Source organism: Vespula vulgaris, chromosome 4, assembly GCF_905475345.1.
Source record: "Vespula vulgaris chromosome 4, iyVesVulg1.1, whole genome shotgun sequence".
NCBI classification, from domain to species: Eukaryota; Metazoa; Arthropoda; class Insecta; order Hymenoptera; family Vespidae; genus Vespula; species Vespula vulgaris.
Genome location: NC_066589.1, coordinates 7,285,946 through 7,301,354, shown reverse-complemented (window position 1 = coordinate 7,301,354; position 15,409 = coordinate 7,285,946). Strand labels below are relative to the sequence as shown.

Sequence of the window (15,409 nt, the reverse complement as noted above, 5' to 3'; positions counted from 1 at the left end):
AATAAATAAATATAAAAAAACTGCAAGGATTTTTGTATATATATATACACATCCATACACACACACACACACACATATATATATATATAAACATATACAATATATGTTATATATATAAACATATATGCATGTGTATATACGTATATATTACGAGATCATTCTTGCAATGACACTGACGATATGTGCGTTTATATATATATATATATATGTATATGTATGTGTGTATGTATGTGTAACACGCCTCTATTCTGATCCAAATGACGTGGTATTTAGGTCGACCTGCTCGATCGCACGCGATTACTCTCGATATTGGATTTCCGTGGGTAGCTCTCTTAAAGTAAAATGTCATCAGTGACGTCCGCGTACTCTATTAACGAGAACTCAAATATTTACCATTTAAAGCAGTAAAATAAAATCGAATGCGTTCCATTTATTCGATCGAAGTTCTTCGATAATTTAATCATATATAGTAAACGACATATGGATCACTATATACAATATGAAAACGAGACAAATTTGAATTTTTTTTCTTCTTTTTTTTTCCAATATTATACATCTAGAAAAAAAACAGGTGAGTGAAATTGAACAATTAATGATACCAAATACTTGAAAATTCAAATTTCGCGGAAGTAAATGGCGGATGCTTAGCACTCCCTTAACATCAGCGACATCTTCACTTTAGAATTTCTTTGGTTATGTCGTATTAAATTATTCAAACTTCGACCCACGAATTTTTTCTTGAAAACTAGTCAAAATCATAAATATTTGATCGATCAATAAACTTGAAAAACGTTTTCAATAGTATTCTTAATGAAAAGTATAATCATACCGATTATATATCTTCTATGAAATATTTGACAAGCATAATGATTATTTTTTTTCCTTTTGTTATTTTATATCTTGCGATGTAATCTATTTATCAAAAGTTGGAGAGAAAAGGATAGTATCTAGTTAACGCTTCCTACGCTAGAGTTCGATATAAGGATTACAATTTGAAACATGGCACAATAACGCGCCACTACTTCTCTGATCGTAGAGATCGTCTGTAACACATCCGACCGCGCGTCGGAATTTCAAATGTTGCTTACGCTAATCCCAACGAAATGTCTCGTGTACTGAGTTTTCTCACAAAAAGTGACATTGAATTGAAATTAAATATAACACCGAACGATAAAAAGTTAACGCCCTGTTTAATTGTCAAAAATGGCTAACCATTGAATTTTTCTTTTGAATATTAGTTTACAAATAATATAACGTAATAAAATTTATTCAAAGGAAAATATTTAACCTAAAAAATCTTATATTAATACGATCATGCCGCGTATAAAAGCATCGCCCAAAAAATGTGTCAAAACTGGTAATTTAAATCCTGCAACGAACACTTGGGTCTTTCTTATGAAAGGTTAGTGAAAGAAAAAGTCATACGTTGTCTATTTAAAATTGGTATTACATCAAATGCATTCAGTTTAAGATTTCTTATTCTATCATTTTTTTTAGGAGATGGTCTAGAGGGAAAAGATGGAAACTTACCAAACGTAGTCAAACTTAGACATCCTGCGTCAAGTCAACCAGCTATGTTTGTTTTCAGCCCTGGTGATCTTACGGTACAAGAGGTTTTAGCATTTGATGAAAACAGAAGGTCATGGTTTATAGATGATAACGTTAAGTCCGATGGTAAAATGCATCTTTCTACTCCAATTGACCCAATCTTTTTAGTTTTACCGTATTTAAGAAAGGTAATTTTATTAAAGATATTAGAAATGAGTAAAAAAAAGTAAATATGAATATTAATTATTAGTTATATGTGTGTTATTCTAGTCACCACAAATACAGCCTCTTGACCAATGTTTATGGGATGAAGATTATCCAGAAACACCTCGCTTAGCTCATTGCCAAAACTTGAAGTTATCTTTAGTTGCAGATCGTAAAGGTGATGAATCTCTACAAGCTTTCAAGTACAACGAAGAAAAAACGTTAAATTGGTTGAAAAAAAAAGTAGAAAGAGTAGCCGAAGTTTTAAAACAGAAAAGCATTCATGTATCGCAAGGAGCTATAAGTGCTACATACGTTAAAAATACTAAATATGAAAGTGGTACTGAACTAGGTAGGAATTTTCTTCAAATTCGAAACAATTGAAACAAAAAAAAAAATAAATAAATAATTTAATTAAATCTCTTTAATATATATTTCAGAATATTTAAAGTATGCACATGGTATAGTATCTGAATATTTGGCCGACGATATAGCAAAAAAATTGGCACAATATTTAAATATACCAGAGGAAGTAGAAAGAAAACGTAAATTGAGTAGTCCTAAGCACGTAATCGAGGAGAAGAAATTCAAAAGAGAAACTTCTGAAGAAGATCTAACCCCACGTACCAAAGCTTTGGATTTGTCAAAACCTGAGAAGGTATGTTATTGGCAAAAATAGATTTTTATATATTAATGTATATACTCAGTTTACCATTTATATTTTAGCTTCAGAAAACTCCAACATTAAATAAGAAGGAGCTTGCTAGGCAAAAAGCAGCTGTTGGATCTAAAAGTATTACTAGCTTTTTTAAAAAAAAATGAATTTTAGTAAGTTACAGATTATAAATAATTGGAGACTGTATTAATAAGTTATAATGGAGTACTTGCATTCCTATAAAAGTTATTCCTAAAACTTAAAAAATTGCTAAATCAGAATGTTATATGATCTATTTTATGATTTGTGTCGTCTTATTTACTTTACTGTAATGTCGTTTTTTAATCAGTAATTACATATCTATATTTTAACTTGTTGGAGACTGCTTGTAAAAATATTGTTAGTGATCTTATAAAAAACCTTGTTTTTATAATATAATGTAAATGATAAATAATGTTTTAAAACGACAGGATGGAAAAACATTGTGATTTCAACATTGTTTTATATTGAAATTATTTATAATGATATATATATATATATATATATATAGATATATATATACATTGCAAGACAAAGCAATATCTTTATATAACTCCTTCCACTTTAAATGTATAGGCTCTGTAATCAACAAGTATCAATTCTGAATTAAAAACATCTTTTAATCTATAGCATGTAATAATCGTTTCTCAATGGCATTTCATAAAAACTCATTATACTAAAGAAAAGTTTTAAATTTTGTAAGCTATTTTTTACATTTATCAAAAGTCTGATAAATTTTGTATATATTTTACACTTCTAGAGGCTTAAATATATATTATTTTTAACAGAGTGTCATGAATTAACAAATTTTTCAAAATAATAACTGTTTAAAAAAAAAATTAAAAATACGTTTATAAGTATTTAATATAACTCGTTTAAGTAAATTTCATAATAATTAAAAATAAATAATAATAAAAGTAATATTACTTATAAGCTTCATTATATAAAAATATTTTTTTACATTTTTTTATTATATCGTTTTTAATGTTAAACTAATCCTGACATGACATGGGTTCTGTTTGAATGTCATTCATAGGTTCTGTTGTAGGCTCAGTCATTTCTACATCTCTACATTTTGCATTTTGTAATTCTCTTCGTATCTCATGTGTAATAACATGATGTGACTGTTTCTTTAACAATTTTAACAAAGCTTCTTTTTGTTCTGAACTTATATCACATTTGTAACGCTGTACAAAGGTTAAAAAAGCTTGATGCCATAGTACTGGCAATTCTCTTGTATCCCTTTCAAATCTGAAATATGATTTTATAAATATCTAGCATTGTATCATCTTTATATAATCTCTATTGTTTATTTAATATATAATTTAATAATAATTTACCTTAAAAAGTGAAAAACAACACCATCTATCACCCTGTATGGAAGCGCATATTTTTTGTCTAAAAATATTCTCAGAAATATACTATTTGCACCGGTATAGTCCATCTCTGCAATTTTTAATATTGCCGCAGACGAATGTAAAATTGGAATAGAATTTTTTGCTATTACCGAACCAATAATAACGGCTTCTCTAAGCGTACATGTACCAGATTCTAAAAGAGGAAGTAAAATTCCTTTCATAAAGCCAGCAGGCTTAAACAAAGCTTTTCTTAATGCTTGATATAAATGAAAATTGAGTCTTTTATATTCAGCTAGATCATCCCTAATACGCGGTAATAGAACGAGGTTATAAAATCTTTGTGCCATTTTGTCTTTAAGATTAGAGGCAAATATTCTTGTAGCTTGATACATAGCTGCAGCAGACCATCTTGGTGGTTCTGTTATGTAAAGAATCTGTTCCCAATTCCTTAAACTTGGAATAATCTTAAAAGCCTTTGGCAATTTACCACTACGATATTTACTTAATACGTCTCTAACTCCTTGATACATTACTTTAACTTTTGGATCTAATTCTTGCATTTGCATGGTACCTGCGTCAGAAAATTGCGTTTCTATCTCTGTCTTTTTCTCTGTTAATTTCTCCATTATAATATCAGCTAACGTTCTCATCGGTACCGGATCTTTAGCCATAAATTTTTCTAATGCACGTTCGTCTTCTTCGCTAATTTCTATGTTTTCATAATAGTGAGTCCCTTGTACATCATCTTCACTGGACTCATCTTCATTATCACTAAATTCAATTCCAAGTTTTGTCAATGGCTTTTTTACAGAACCCGAAACCCGACCCTCTTCATTCTCTTCTTCCATTTCCATTTGTTGTCGTCTTGCTTGTAGTAATATCTTTTTTGTAAGCGTAGGATCGACATACTAAAAAATTATAAAGTAATTTTCATCTTATGCGTTTCTACGTAATTTATATTTTCAAGTAATAAGTAAGTAAATACGAACTAACCTCTTCGTCGTCGTCATTGCGATTTCTGATCTTCTGTCTATTTTTCGCTGTAACAGATTTGTCCGCTTCTATTTGGTCAGCTAAACCTACTTTCGTTTTTCTTTTCTCTCCTGCAGATACTTTAATTCTCTTTGCTTTCCCCATAATTTTATTTTAATCAGAACAGACAGCACGAAGTGAAACACACATGTGATCTTAGTATAGACGAGGTTATATGTGCTTTCCCACGTGACCACCTACCGACTGATATAGAGATGTCACGTGACCGTACAAAAGCATGTCATAAGAAATATCCGGTAACATTTAGGCGGGAATCAACGAGAGTCGCTTTATGTTTACTTTAATTTACAGAAAAGTCGTGTTAATATAATAAGCAAAAATATTGTATTTTTATTTATATCTTTTACAAAATGGCACCGAAGAAAGCATCGAGAGATTATATTAAAGATAAAGGTAAATCTGAAGTTATCATAAATATCAATTAATTTCTAACCATAGATATAGTATATATATTATATTTTATTATAAACATATAGAATGTTGTTTTAATTATATTTATGTGCGTATTAATATTATATATGTTGTTATAGAGCAACTCAAGACGTTTTTAACAGAATTTATGGTTATGGATAATAAAACTGGTGACAAAACGTTTAAGTACAGACAACAACTTACTAAACTTGCTCATCGTGAACAAGTAGCTTTTATTATTGAATTAGATGATATGCAAGAGTTTGATGATGAATTGGCTGCAGCTATTGCTAATAATACGAGAAGATATGTTAACTTGTTGTTAGAGGTATGCTTATATTCTATTATCTTTGTCCTTTATAAAATAATCTAATAATCCTGCATTTTTAAGCTTGTGCAAGAGATACTACCAGAGTTCAAAGAAAGACCTGTATCTGCTAAAGATGCATTGGATGTATATATTGAACATCGATTATTAATAGAAGCTCGTAATAGACATCCAGGTGATCAAAGAGATCCTAGGAACAGATATGCTCCAGAACTCATGCGGCGTTTGTGAGTTATAAATTATTGATTATTTTTTATGAATGTTTGATCTTTAATTTATGATATAAAAAATGTTAATATTTCTATATTATTACAGTGAAATATATATCAAAGATTTTAATGATGCAAAAGCACTTTCTGTTAGAGAAATAAAAGCAGAGAAGATAGGAAAATTGGTTACAGTTAGAGGTATTGTAACTAGATCCACCGAAGTAAAGCCCATGATGGTTGTTGCTACTTATACCTGTGACCAATGTGGCGCAGAAACGTATCAACCGGTATTAAACGAAGTTTTATGATATTTATACAAATATCTTACTATTGTTGATAACATTCCTTCAAATATATATTGATAAAATAATTGTAGGTACAATCACTTAGTTTTATGCCATTGAGAACATGTCCTAGCGACGATTGTCGTGTGAATAAGGCAGGTGGCCGATTGTATATGCAAACAAAAGGATCAAAATTTGTTAAATTTCAAGAACTTAAGCTGCAGGAACATGTAAGACGTTCTTATGACAATATACATTATTCGCAACAACAATTAAACATGTCAAATTTATTTCAGAGCGATCAAGTTCCAGTTGGTCATATTCCTAGAACAGTGACGATTTTTTGCAGAGGCGAAACTACACGACAATGCTTACCAGGAGATCACGTAACCATTACTGGAATCTTTTTACCTTTAGTGAAAACTGGTTTTAACGCCAGAAGTGGTTCCGCACTTTTAAGCGATACATACTTGGATGCACATGTACGAAAATTCGTCATTCCTCTTTTTCTTTATCATTTTTCCTTTTTCCCAAACTCGAAGGATAGTGATTTAAATACATATATTTTAGAGAATCGTTTGTTGTACGAATTCGCAAACCATAGACGACAGTAGCGCACAATTAACGGATGAAGAATTGGCATTATTATCGCAAGATGATTTTTATAGTAAATTGGCTTTATCATTGGCACCAGAAATTTACGGATTGGAAGATGTTAAGAAAGCATTACTGTTACTTCTCGTCGGTGGCACGGATAAAAAGAAGGGTGACATCAAGATCAGAGGTAGATATTACGTTTTAATAGATAATTTACGAGAACAACGATAATAATTTCTTTAATTTTATGCAGGAAACATCAATGTTTGTTTGATGGGTGATCCAGGTGTTGCTAAATCTCAATTACTTTCGTTCATAACGCGTTTAGCACCCAGATCGCAATATACTACAGGAAGAGGATCTTCCGGCGTTGGTTTAACCGCAGCCGTAATGAAAGATCCTTTGACCGGTCAAATGATACTCGAGGGTGGAGCTTTGGTATTGGCCGATCAAGGAGTTTGTTGCATTGACGAATTTGATAAAATGGCAGATGCAGATAGAACCGCTATACACGAAGTAATGGAACAACAAACGATATCGATCGCCAAAGCTGGAATCATGACGCGTTTAAACGCTAGAGTTTCTATCTTAGCAGCGGCTAATCCCGCTTATGGAAGATATAATCCTAAAAGAACGATCGAACAAAACATTCAGCTTCCGGCTGCTTTGTTATCGAGATTTGATTTATTGTGGCTTATTCAAGACCGTGCCGATAGAAGTAACGATTTGAAGTAAATATTTTATGACTCGATGTTCTTGTTATTATTTGAAAGTTCGTTAGATCGATGGATGATCAGAGATATATACCTTATATTTTATAGAATGGCACAGCACATAACTTACGTTCATCAACATTGTTCTCAACCACCTACCGAAACTGAAGTATTGGACATGAATTTAATACGAAAGTATATTAATTTATGTAAAGCAAAGGAACCTTCCATTCCGGAGGATTTATCGGAATATATCGTCGGTAAGTGTTAGATAATATTTAGGAAATAATTTATTGAATTACAACTACGTGAAATGTTTCCTTTTGTTATCATCGCAGATTCGTATGTGGAGATGAGAAGAGAGTCACGTAACAGCACCGATAAAACTTTCACTTCTGCCCGTAATTTATTAGGGGTTCTACGATTGGCAACAGCGTTGGCGCGTCTCAGATTAGCGAACGTTGTCGAAAAAGAGGACGTCGCTGAGGCAAATAGATTGGTCGAAATGTCAAAGCACTCAATCAATTATTCAGAAACCAAACCGAGTAACGCTCAAAGAAATCCTATTGACAGGATTTATTACCTTATTTTGGAACTAGCCAGTGGTAATAAAACTGTAAAAGTATCGGACATATTGGAACGATGTACGAGTAAAGGATTTAAGCCCGATCAAGTGGACGAATGCATAGAAGAATACGAGAGATTAGATGTTTGGCAAGTGAATCAAACGAGAAGACAGATAACGTTCATTCAAAAAGATTAATTCGATACGTATATGTATCCTCTATCCTATCCTGTGTCAAATCATATCGTATCGTATATCCTACGAAAGTCGGATTTTAGGTGTGTCGAAGCGTTAGCTTTTTTTTTTTTTTTTATAAACATACATTGATGTAACTTAATAAAGAAATAAATTTCTATTACTTTAATATACGATCCTTTGCCGGTAGTTCGAGTGACGGTAATTCAGGCGAGCGACGGTAGATGGCGCAGTAACGTAGCGAGTCGGAAGGATTCGGATAAGTTCGGACTAGTTCGGTTCGGCGGCGCGCTCTCGGCACGGGACGCTCTCGGTACGGTGGTTCAGTCGCATCGAGCGATCCGCGAGACGCGTGTCGCGTCCCCGTGCATGCATGCGTGCGGGTGTGCGTGCGTCTCTCTCTCTCTTTTTAAGTGTATACCGCGATTTTGATCGGAGTCTCGTTGGTGGTGCCGTATTCGTCTGTAACATCTTCGAGAGATTATCGATAATAAATAACAATAAGAAAGAGCTGGTGTTCTTCTCGGGGTCCTTTATCGTGTCGACGTCTTTTAAAGCACGTTCCGTGGTATATATCACGACTATTGGCGGCCGGCAGTGGCCGAGGTCGTCGGCTCGCGGCTCCGGTGCGTGAACGCGCGTGCATGTGGTACTAGTATCGCGACACGGTGCTTTTCACGATAATCCAAATGTTGTCGTCGGATGCGACTTTGGATCGTCGTTCTCATAACGAACGTGGACCTTTTCGTACTCGTCGACGTAGTAGCGAGTTGATCGTCGTCGCTTGACAACGCGGTAAGAAAGGAAGAAGAAGATCTTTGTGAGAAAAAAGTCGAAGAAAACGACGACAACGAAGAAGACGAAGAAGAAGAAGAAGAAGAAGAAGAAGAAGAAGAAGAAAAAGAAAAAGAAGAAGAAGAAGAAGGTGAACGTTCGACGAGAAAATAAGAAAGAAAAAGAGAAGGAAGGAGTCTCGTTGGCGAATTAATCGCATCTCTTATTCACGTTCGGTTAATATATATATATATATACACGCACACACACATATATATATACATCTCATTCTCTCTCTCTCTCTCTCTTTCTCCGGCAAGTCTAAGCGAGCCGCGCGCGCGTCGCGGTGCCATTTTGGCAAAATGAAAATAATAACGGTTAGGAGGCAGAACGCAGGGTGTGCATCACCGGCATCGCTTATTCTCTTCCTCCTCCTCGGGATTTTATTCGGCGGTTGCGTCGACGCCGTTCTATCGCGTTTACCGCGTTCTCTCGACCGTTCGAAAAACGAGACCGATTGCGAACAAGTCGCAGCCTTCTTCGAGAACGAGAACAATGTCGTAGCGAGGTTGATAACTACGAGGCCGGAATCTGGGACCACGTCTCCTATATCTAAGAGTAAGTACTAAACGTTTTTCTATATCTCTCATCTTTTTCTTCTTTTTTTTTTCTTCTTCTTTTTATTATTATTATTATTATTATTATTATTATTGTTATTGTTTTTATATTTAATAATAATCCACAATCGAGCAACACGCGCGAATGCAACAATTTAAATTAACCGCTTTAAAATGTTGGCAACATCATGTTGAACGTTCGTAATCGAATATTCTCGTTTGCGATTATCGAGCTTATATCGTTTATCGATTTGAATAATATTTCAAGAGGACCGTTACAAGTGGATAGAAAATCAGAAATAACGGGTAGAATTTCTTGCTGTGTTGCTATTGCCATTTACCGACAATTTTTGCGACGACGAGGTACGCTAGTGATCACATATATGTGTAGTAGTGTGTGTATCTCTGTGTGTGTGTGTGTGTGTCATATAGGTATGTAAGTACGAGATGACGATGGACGTAAGTACATATAACGCGCACGTGCTGCTTAGAAATCTTCTTCAGACTCGATACGACGGTACGTGGAAGAGAGCAACTCCTACGACATACAAATATACATAGATATATGGTGTAGTTACCAACACCATTGCCATACCATTTTGTTGCTATAGTCAGCTGATATTAACATCGATCACACATTTTAGGTATATTTTTTTTTTTTTTATTCTTATTCTTTGTATCGATTATTTTTATTCCTTTCTTTTTATTTTGAACTTTTAACTTGTTTCCTAAAATATATAATTATATATTAGAAAAAAATGTCTCCTTACTATTCGTGTATACGTACATACATACGTACGTATGATAATAAAAATTTATAAATTTGTAATAATAATAATAATAATAATAATAATAATAATAATAATAATAATAATAATACGAATATTAATAAATTGTATGTGGGTGTGTGTACATAGATATATACATACATATATCTATTTATGTGTATGTTAGTATGTATGTGTGTGTGTCTGTGTATATATATATGTATATATATATATATCTTACGTATATAAAGGTAGAAGCGGAGAAAATATGAAAATTCACTCTTCGCCCGGATATATCGCAACTTATCGATTGTCTTCGGGTCTAGCATAAGCGACTCACGTTTATCCTACGTGCCTTAGGGCAAAACCTAGCGAAACGTTCTCTAAAATTTATCACATTCGATTCGAACGAAGATACTACGTCTACTATTGTTTATTTATTATTTGCCTCTTTATATTCTACTACGTAGTATTTAAAAAAATTCCGAAGGAAAGAAAAACTCGAACGAAGAAAAGGAAACATCTCTGTTATGTGTATACATTTATATATACCTTTTATTATTGTTTATTTATCATTTACTCTCTTACACTTTTTGTATTTTACTTTGTAGGTACTACGTATCTACTACGTGATTATTATTGCTGTTATTATTAATATTATTATTATTTAAACAAACAGTTAAAGAAAACAAATGTCTTTTTCTATTGCATGGATAAATATATATATATATATTTTATATATATATATGATACACGCACACACAAAATACATATATAATATATATATTAATGCATATTTATAATTAATTAATTAATATATATATATATATATAATACAAAAGTTCTTAGATGATTTTTAAAAAATCGATTACTCTCTTTCGAGACTTCGTTAGACTAATTTCTAATTTTTTTTTTTTCTTTTTTCCCCCATTCAGATCGTAAAACTTCGAACTTAGGATTTTCTGGTCTAGCCTGTGTATGTGCGTGTGTGAGTGTATATATATATTTGTTTGTTTGTTTTCAATGAACATCAAAAGATAGTAGAGATTAAGTTAATCCAGTAACGAGTACTCGATCTAAGAGCCTTCATTCTAATTGCCGGAATTTATTTAGAAGCCCTCCAGCATCGTTTCGTTAAACGTCCTTAATCCCATTAGGCGAAACGAGACTCGAAACCTTCTTGTAAAAATTTCCTTCAATTGTCGTGAGACCAGCTAGTTCTAGAAACTAATCCGACTAGTTCTTTCTTACGTTTACTCGATCGATCGTTCGTTCGTTCATTCGTTAATTCGTTCGATCGATCGATCGAGCAAACAGATAAAAAGCTAAAAAATACAAAAAATACAAAATGTAAATTCGTAAATAAATCTCCTAGATATTACAGATAGACGCATTGTAAGCACAATTGTTTCCTTTTTTATTTCTTTTCTTTTACTTTTAGAAAATTAAAAAATATATTTTTGTATTTTTTACTTCGTACAGTCATCAGCTGTAATAATCCTTAGATTTTACATGCATGTATACGCATGAAGTTAAATACATATAGTTTTACTATATCATTAGTTAATTTTTATTTGAAATTTATTCGCAAAAATATCATTTCCGTTTCGGTGAAACGATTTTGTCTAATAAATTAAATTTTCATTAAGAAAGAAGAGATTTTTTTTTTTGTTTTTCTTTTCTTGTCTTAAATACATGTACGTACATGCGTTCGTACATACACATACACGTGTATAAAATTTATAGTAGATACATAAAGATGATACATAAAGATATATACATATATAGTGAATGAAACATATGTGAACTCGGTAAACTCGTTGGTTCGCGAACGTAAACCTGGTAATTCGTTCTAATTAGCTCGATGTGCATCGTTGCGTGGGAATTACATTTTGGCTAATGAGCACGACAACGGCCTGCGATGTTAACTTTCTGCGATGTTCGCGAATCACCGAAATAATAATACTAACTTCGAGAGGGTAAACTTTGTGACAGTGTGAATAAGATCCTTCCGATTATAAGATCGTTAGATTGTCCTCATAACTTTAGTATCTGTACTGATTATCTTTCACGTATCTTATCTAGCAGACACGACAGATATTTGATTATTTTTTTCTTAAAATAACAAGGCCCAAATTTTCTAGGCTAAGATAGTTTTATGATATGAAAGAAAAAAGAAAAGAAAAGAAAAAAAAAAAAAAATAAGATGAGCCTACAAAGTCTCGCAAAAAAAGAGTAATTAATTTTTAAAATCATCTAGTTAACTTTTCAGATTTAACCTGTAGTTAAACTTCGTTAAGTTTTGTTCATTTTTATGTAGTTAATGTTTTAACAGCAAAGAAACATTTTTTAGGTAGATGCGTGTGTGTATAGGTATAGACGAAGAAATTTGAATAAAATTTGAGATAATAATTTTCTAACGTTTCATACGTCGTTATTTAACTTCGTATAACATTACGTAATTTTCAAGTCATATATACTTATACATATATACTTTTTTTGAGATAAATTTTCATACGTTTTATCGTTAGAAACTTGACACTTCATATCCGACGTTTTTCATGATTTTTGAGAACATAAGTTATACTTATTGTTAGTACGGTATAATCATATCAATGTAGTATATAATTATATCAGCATTAGTATAATATTAGAAAAATATTTTTTTAGACAAATACTACATAATAGGAATCGCAGGTGAAAGGTTTTCAAATGATTTTTAAAAACTTGATCGCTCTTTATTTTTAAGACACCTTTTAGATCCCGGAATATTAAGTTTCTCATTTTACAATTTGACCTCCTCCCAAAAAAAAAAAAATTATCTTAAAAAGATCTCGAAAAAGAATAATCGATTTTTAATATTCCCCCTAAGAAATATTAGACCCATCTAGGAACTTTCGATTCATCATATATTAGATATCTACAAGTTTGATTAGTCGATTAATTTATAATTACATTATTCTTGATAAAACTAACAAACAAACAAAAATTATCTTCGTTTTTACGTGCACATAAATTATATACTTATAATTTATCTCTATGTTAATTTTTATTAAACTTCGTTTTTACCGAAGTACGTAATTCATTCTTTCGAGAAAATTCTTAACGAATGTAAATTTTCTTCTTATTTATCTTTTTCTTTTTTTCTTCCTTCTCTACTTTTCGTTTTTTTCTTCATCATCATCATCATCATCTTCTTCTTCTTCTTCTTCTTCTTCTTCTTCTTGCATACATTTGCATCGTGCATCCAATCTTTGAAATCGATTCGTTCTCTCGTCTTACTCTTATTCTTTAGGAAAGAAACGCATTAAAGTTCTCCGGATGATTGTGCCCTAACCCAGTTTGCACGAATGGCCACTCGTCGAATCAAGAACGAAGGGTCGCTGCTGATGTAGCTTCCGGCTTTATAAGCTCTTCCCGGCATTAAGAGACCTAGATCCCACCTAGCTAGTCGAGTACTATGCAACAGCGTTTCTCAACTTATTAGGGACTGTGGCCCTCGTTATTGGGCCGTATTAAATTTTTAATCAACGGGAGAGGGGAGTCCAAAGGGAGGGAGGAACGGGACCAGAAGGTTGACCATAAAAGAATAACCCGCTGACTTTGCGTCAGAGTACTTTTATTTATTTCTAAGAAATTTATATTATATATCATAAATATATTATATATATATAAATATATAATAATATATAATTATATTTATATATTATAAATATTTTTTTTTAAGAAATTTATTTACAAAAAAAAAAGAGAAATTTCCCAGTTATAAATTATTACGACTTCGCGACAAAATATTCCGGAATTATTGAAATATAATAATAAATGGTTCGATAAAAATTTTATGTTATTTATAAACACTCCAGACACATTCGTATATCGTTCAAAATATGGATCGCACGATAAAAAGATTGAGAAACCCTGCTATAAAACGCGATTATGTAATCCTAAATGCGAAATACATTACTCGTTTATGTTACATGTTCTAAAGAAATTGATTCGTGACGACGCCTTGACGATGTCTTTTGTAATGTTACTCAATAATGATCATCATTCGTGAAAGTTAATTAAATCGATTATTTTCTTTCTCTTCGATCTTCGACGATATAAATTATTAAATTATTAACGACGTAAGACAAAGTTCATAGTATATTATACAGTTTGATGTCCTTTAAATTGTCATTTAAGATGGGTCTTACGTTAGACTAGTATTTAAATAGGTATCTAATGGCTGTTATTTAATGGGTCAGTATTTATAATAAAACGTTAGTACGTAATAACAAGTGACGCAACTCAACGCAATCTCAATACTTAATCATTTTTATACTGATCGAAATATTTGTAACGCACACATAGAAAGAGAGAGAGAGAGAGAGAGCGAAAGAGAAATCATATTATTTCTTTCATCAAGGATATTTTACTTAATTAATTAATAAAAATATTTCGACTGGGAATAATTGGAATAAGTGGTAGTATTCATCGAATACTCTCTCTCTCTCTCTCATGTCATTAAGTAACATTTGCATCACTTACACATCGTTTTAAATTGGCAAACGAAATAAACGTTATCGAATCACATTAGCGATATATCTTTTCCAATAACGTTATCTCGATTGGTGGATGTGGCTTAACGAACCAATGCGATACGGTGCACAGGGTATAACTCGCGGCGGTACAGTAATTTCATCGACGAGAGGGACGCTTTGTAAAGCTCGTAAAGTAAGAAGAAGAAGAACAACAAGAAGAAGAGAAGAGGAGGAGAAGGAGAAGGAAGAGGAAGAAGGAATAACAACAACAACAACAAAATAAAGAAAAAAAAAATTAAGAAAAAAAATAGAAGGAAAGGGAAGGGAAGGGAGAGAAGGAAGATACGATGATGAGAAAGAAGAAGAGGATAAAGATGAGGAAGAAGAAAAAGAAAAAGAAAGAAAAAGGTTCATCGTGAGAACGAGGCCTTCAAAGTCTCGAACCTCTAGAAGGTTTTCTCTCAGCCCACACCCAGGATCCATCGTAAAATCTAAAACCTAAAACGTAAAGCGATCGACGTTGTGTCTTCAACATCTCCCTTTCTTTCTTCTTTTTCTTTTTTGTTCTT

General features: G+C 32.2%; 4 protein-coding genes across 4 annotated transcripts in view; 3 read left to right on the top strand and 1 right to left on the bottom strand.

The window, feature by feature from the left end:
- The first annotated feature begins 334 nt into the window (after positions 1-334).
- LOC127063303 (ribonuclease H2 subunit B) lies at positions 335-2,693 on the top strand. The gene is made up of 5 exons (XM_050992877.1): positions 335-1,402; positions 1,498-1,736; positions 1,819-2,104; positions 2,193-2,410; positions 2,479-2,693. Exons 1-5 carry the CDS (start codon positions 1,315-1,317, stop codon positions 2,572-2,574), a joined length of 927 nt encoding a protein of 308 aa, XP_050848834.1. The 5' UTR covers positions 335-1,314; the 3' UTR covers positions 2,575-2,693.
- Positions 2,694-2,931: 238 nt separating this feature from the next.
- On the bottom strand, positions 2,932-5,027 carry LOC127063298 (bystin). Its single transcript, XM_050992867.1, has 3 exons — positions 4,798-5,027; positions 3,787-4,712; positions 2,932-3,697 (listed from the first exon to the last, which is right to left on the bottom strand). The coding sequence occupies exons 1-3, from the start codon at positions 4,939-4,941 to the stop codon at positions 3,439-3,441; spliced, it is 1,329 nt and encodes a 442-aa protein (XP_050848824.1). The 5' UTR covers positions 4,942-5,027; the 3' UTR covers positions 2,932-3,438.
- A 64-nt stretch (positions 5,028-5,091) lies between these two features.
- On the top strand, positions 5,092-9,123 carry LOC127063292 (DNA replication licensing factor Mcm7). Its single transcript, XM_050992859.1, has 10 exons — positions 5,092-5,250; positions 5,388-5,596; positions 5,660-5,823; positions 5,912-6,092; positions 6,182-6,319; positions 6,386-6,571; positions 6,660-6,873; positions 6,940-7,417; positions 7,508-7,659; positions 7,738-9,123. The coding sequence occupies exons 1-10, from the start codon at positions 5,208-5,210 to the stop codon at positions 8,160-8,162; spliced, it is 2,190 nt and encodes a 729-aa protein (XP_050848816.1). The 5' UTR covers positions 5,092-5,207; the 3' UTR covers positions 8,163-9,123.
- The window catches only part of LOC127063293 (division abnormally delayed protein), a 107,571-nt gene continuing 100,670 nt past the window's right edge, over positions 8,509-15,409 (top strand). The window contains exon 1 of the mRNA XM_050992860.1: positions 8,509-9,551. Coding sequence (XP_050848817.1) covers positions 9,296-9,551 — 256 coding nt within the window. The 5' untranslated portion in view covers positions 8,509-9,295. The remainder of the gene's footprint in view (positions 9,552-15,409) is intronic.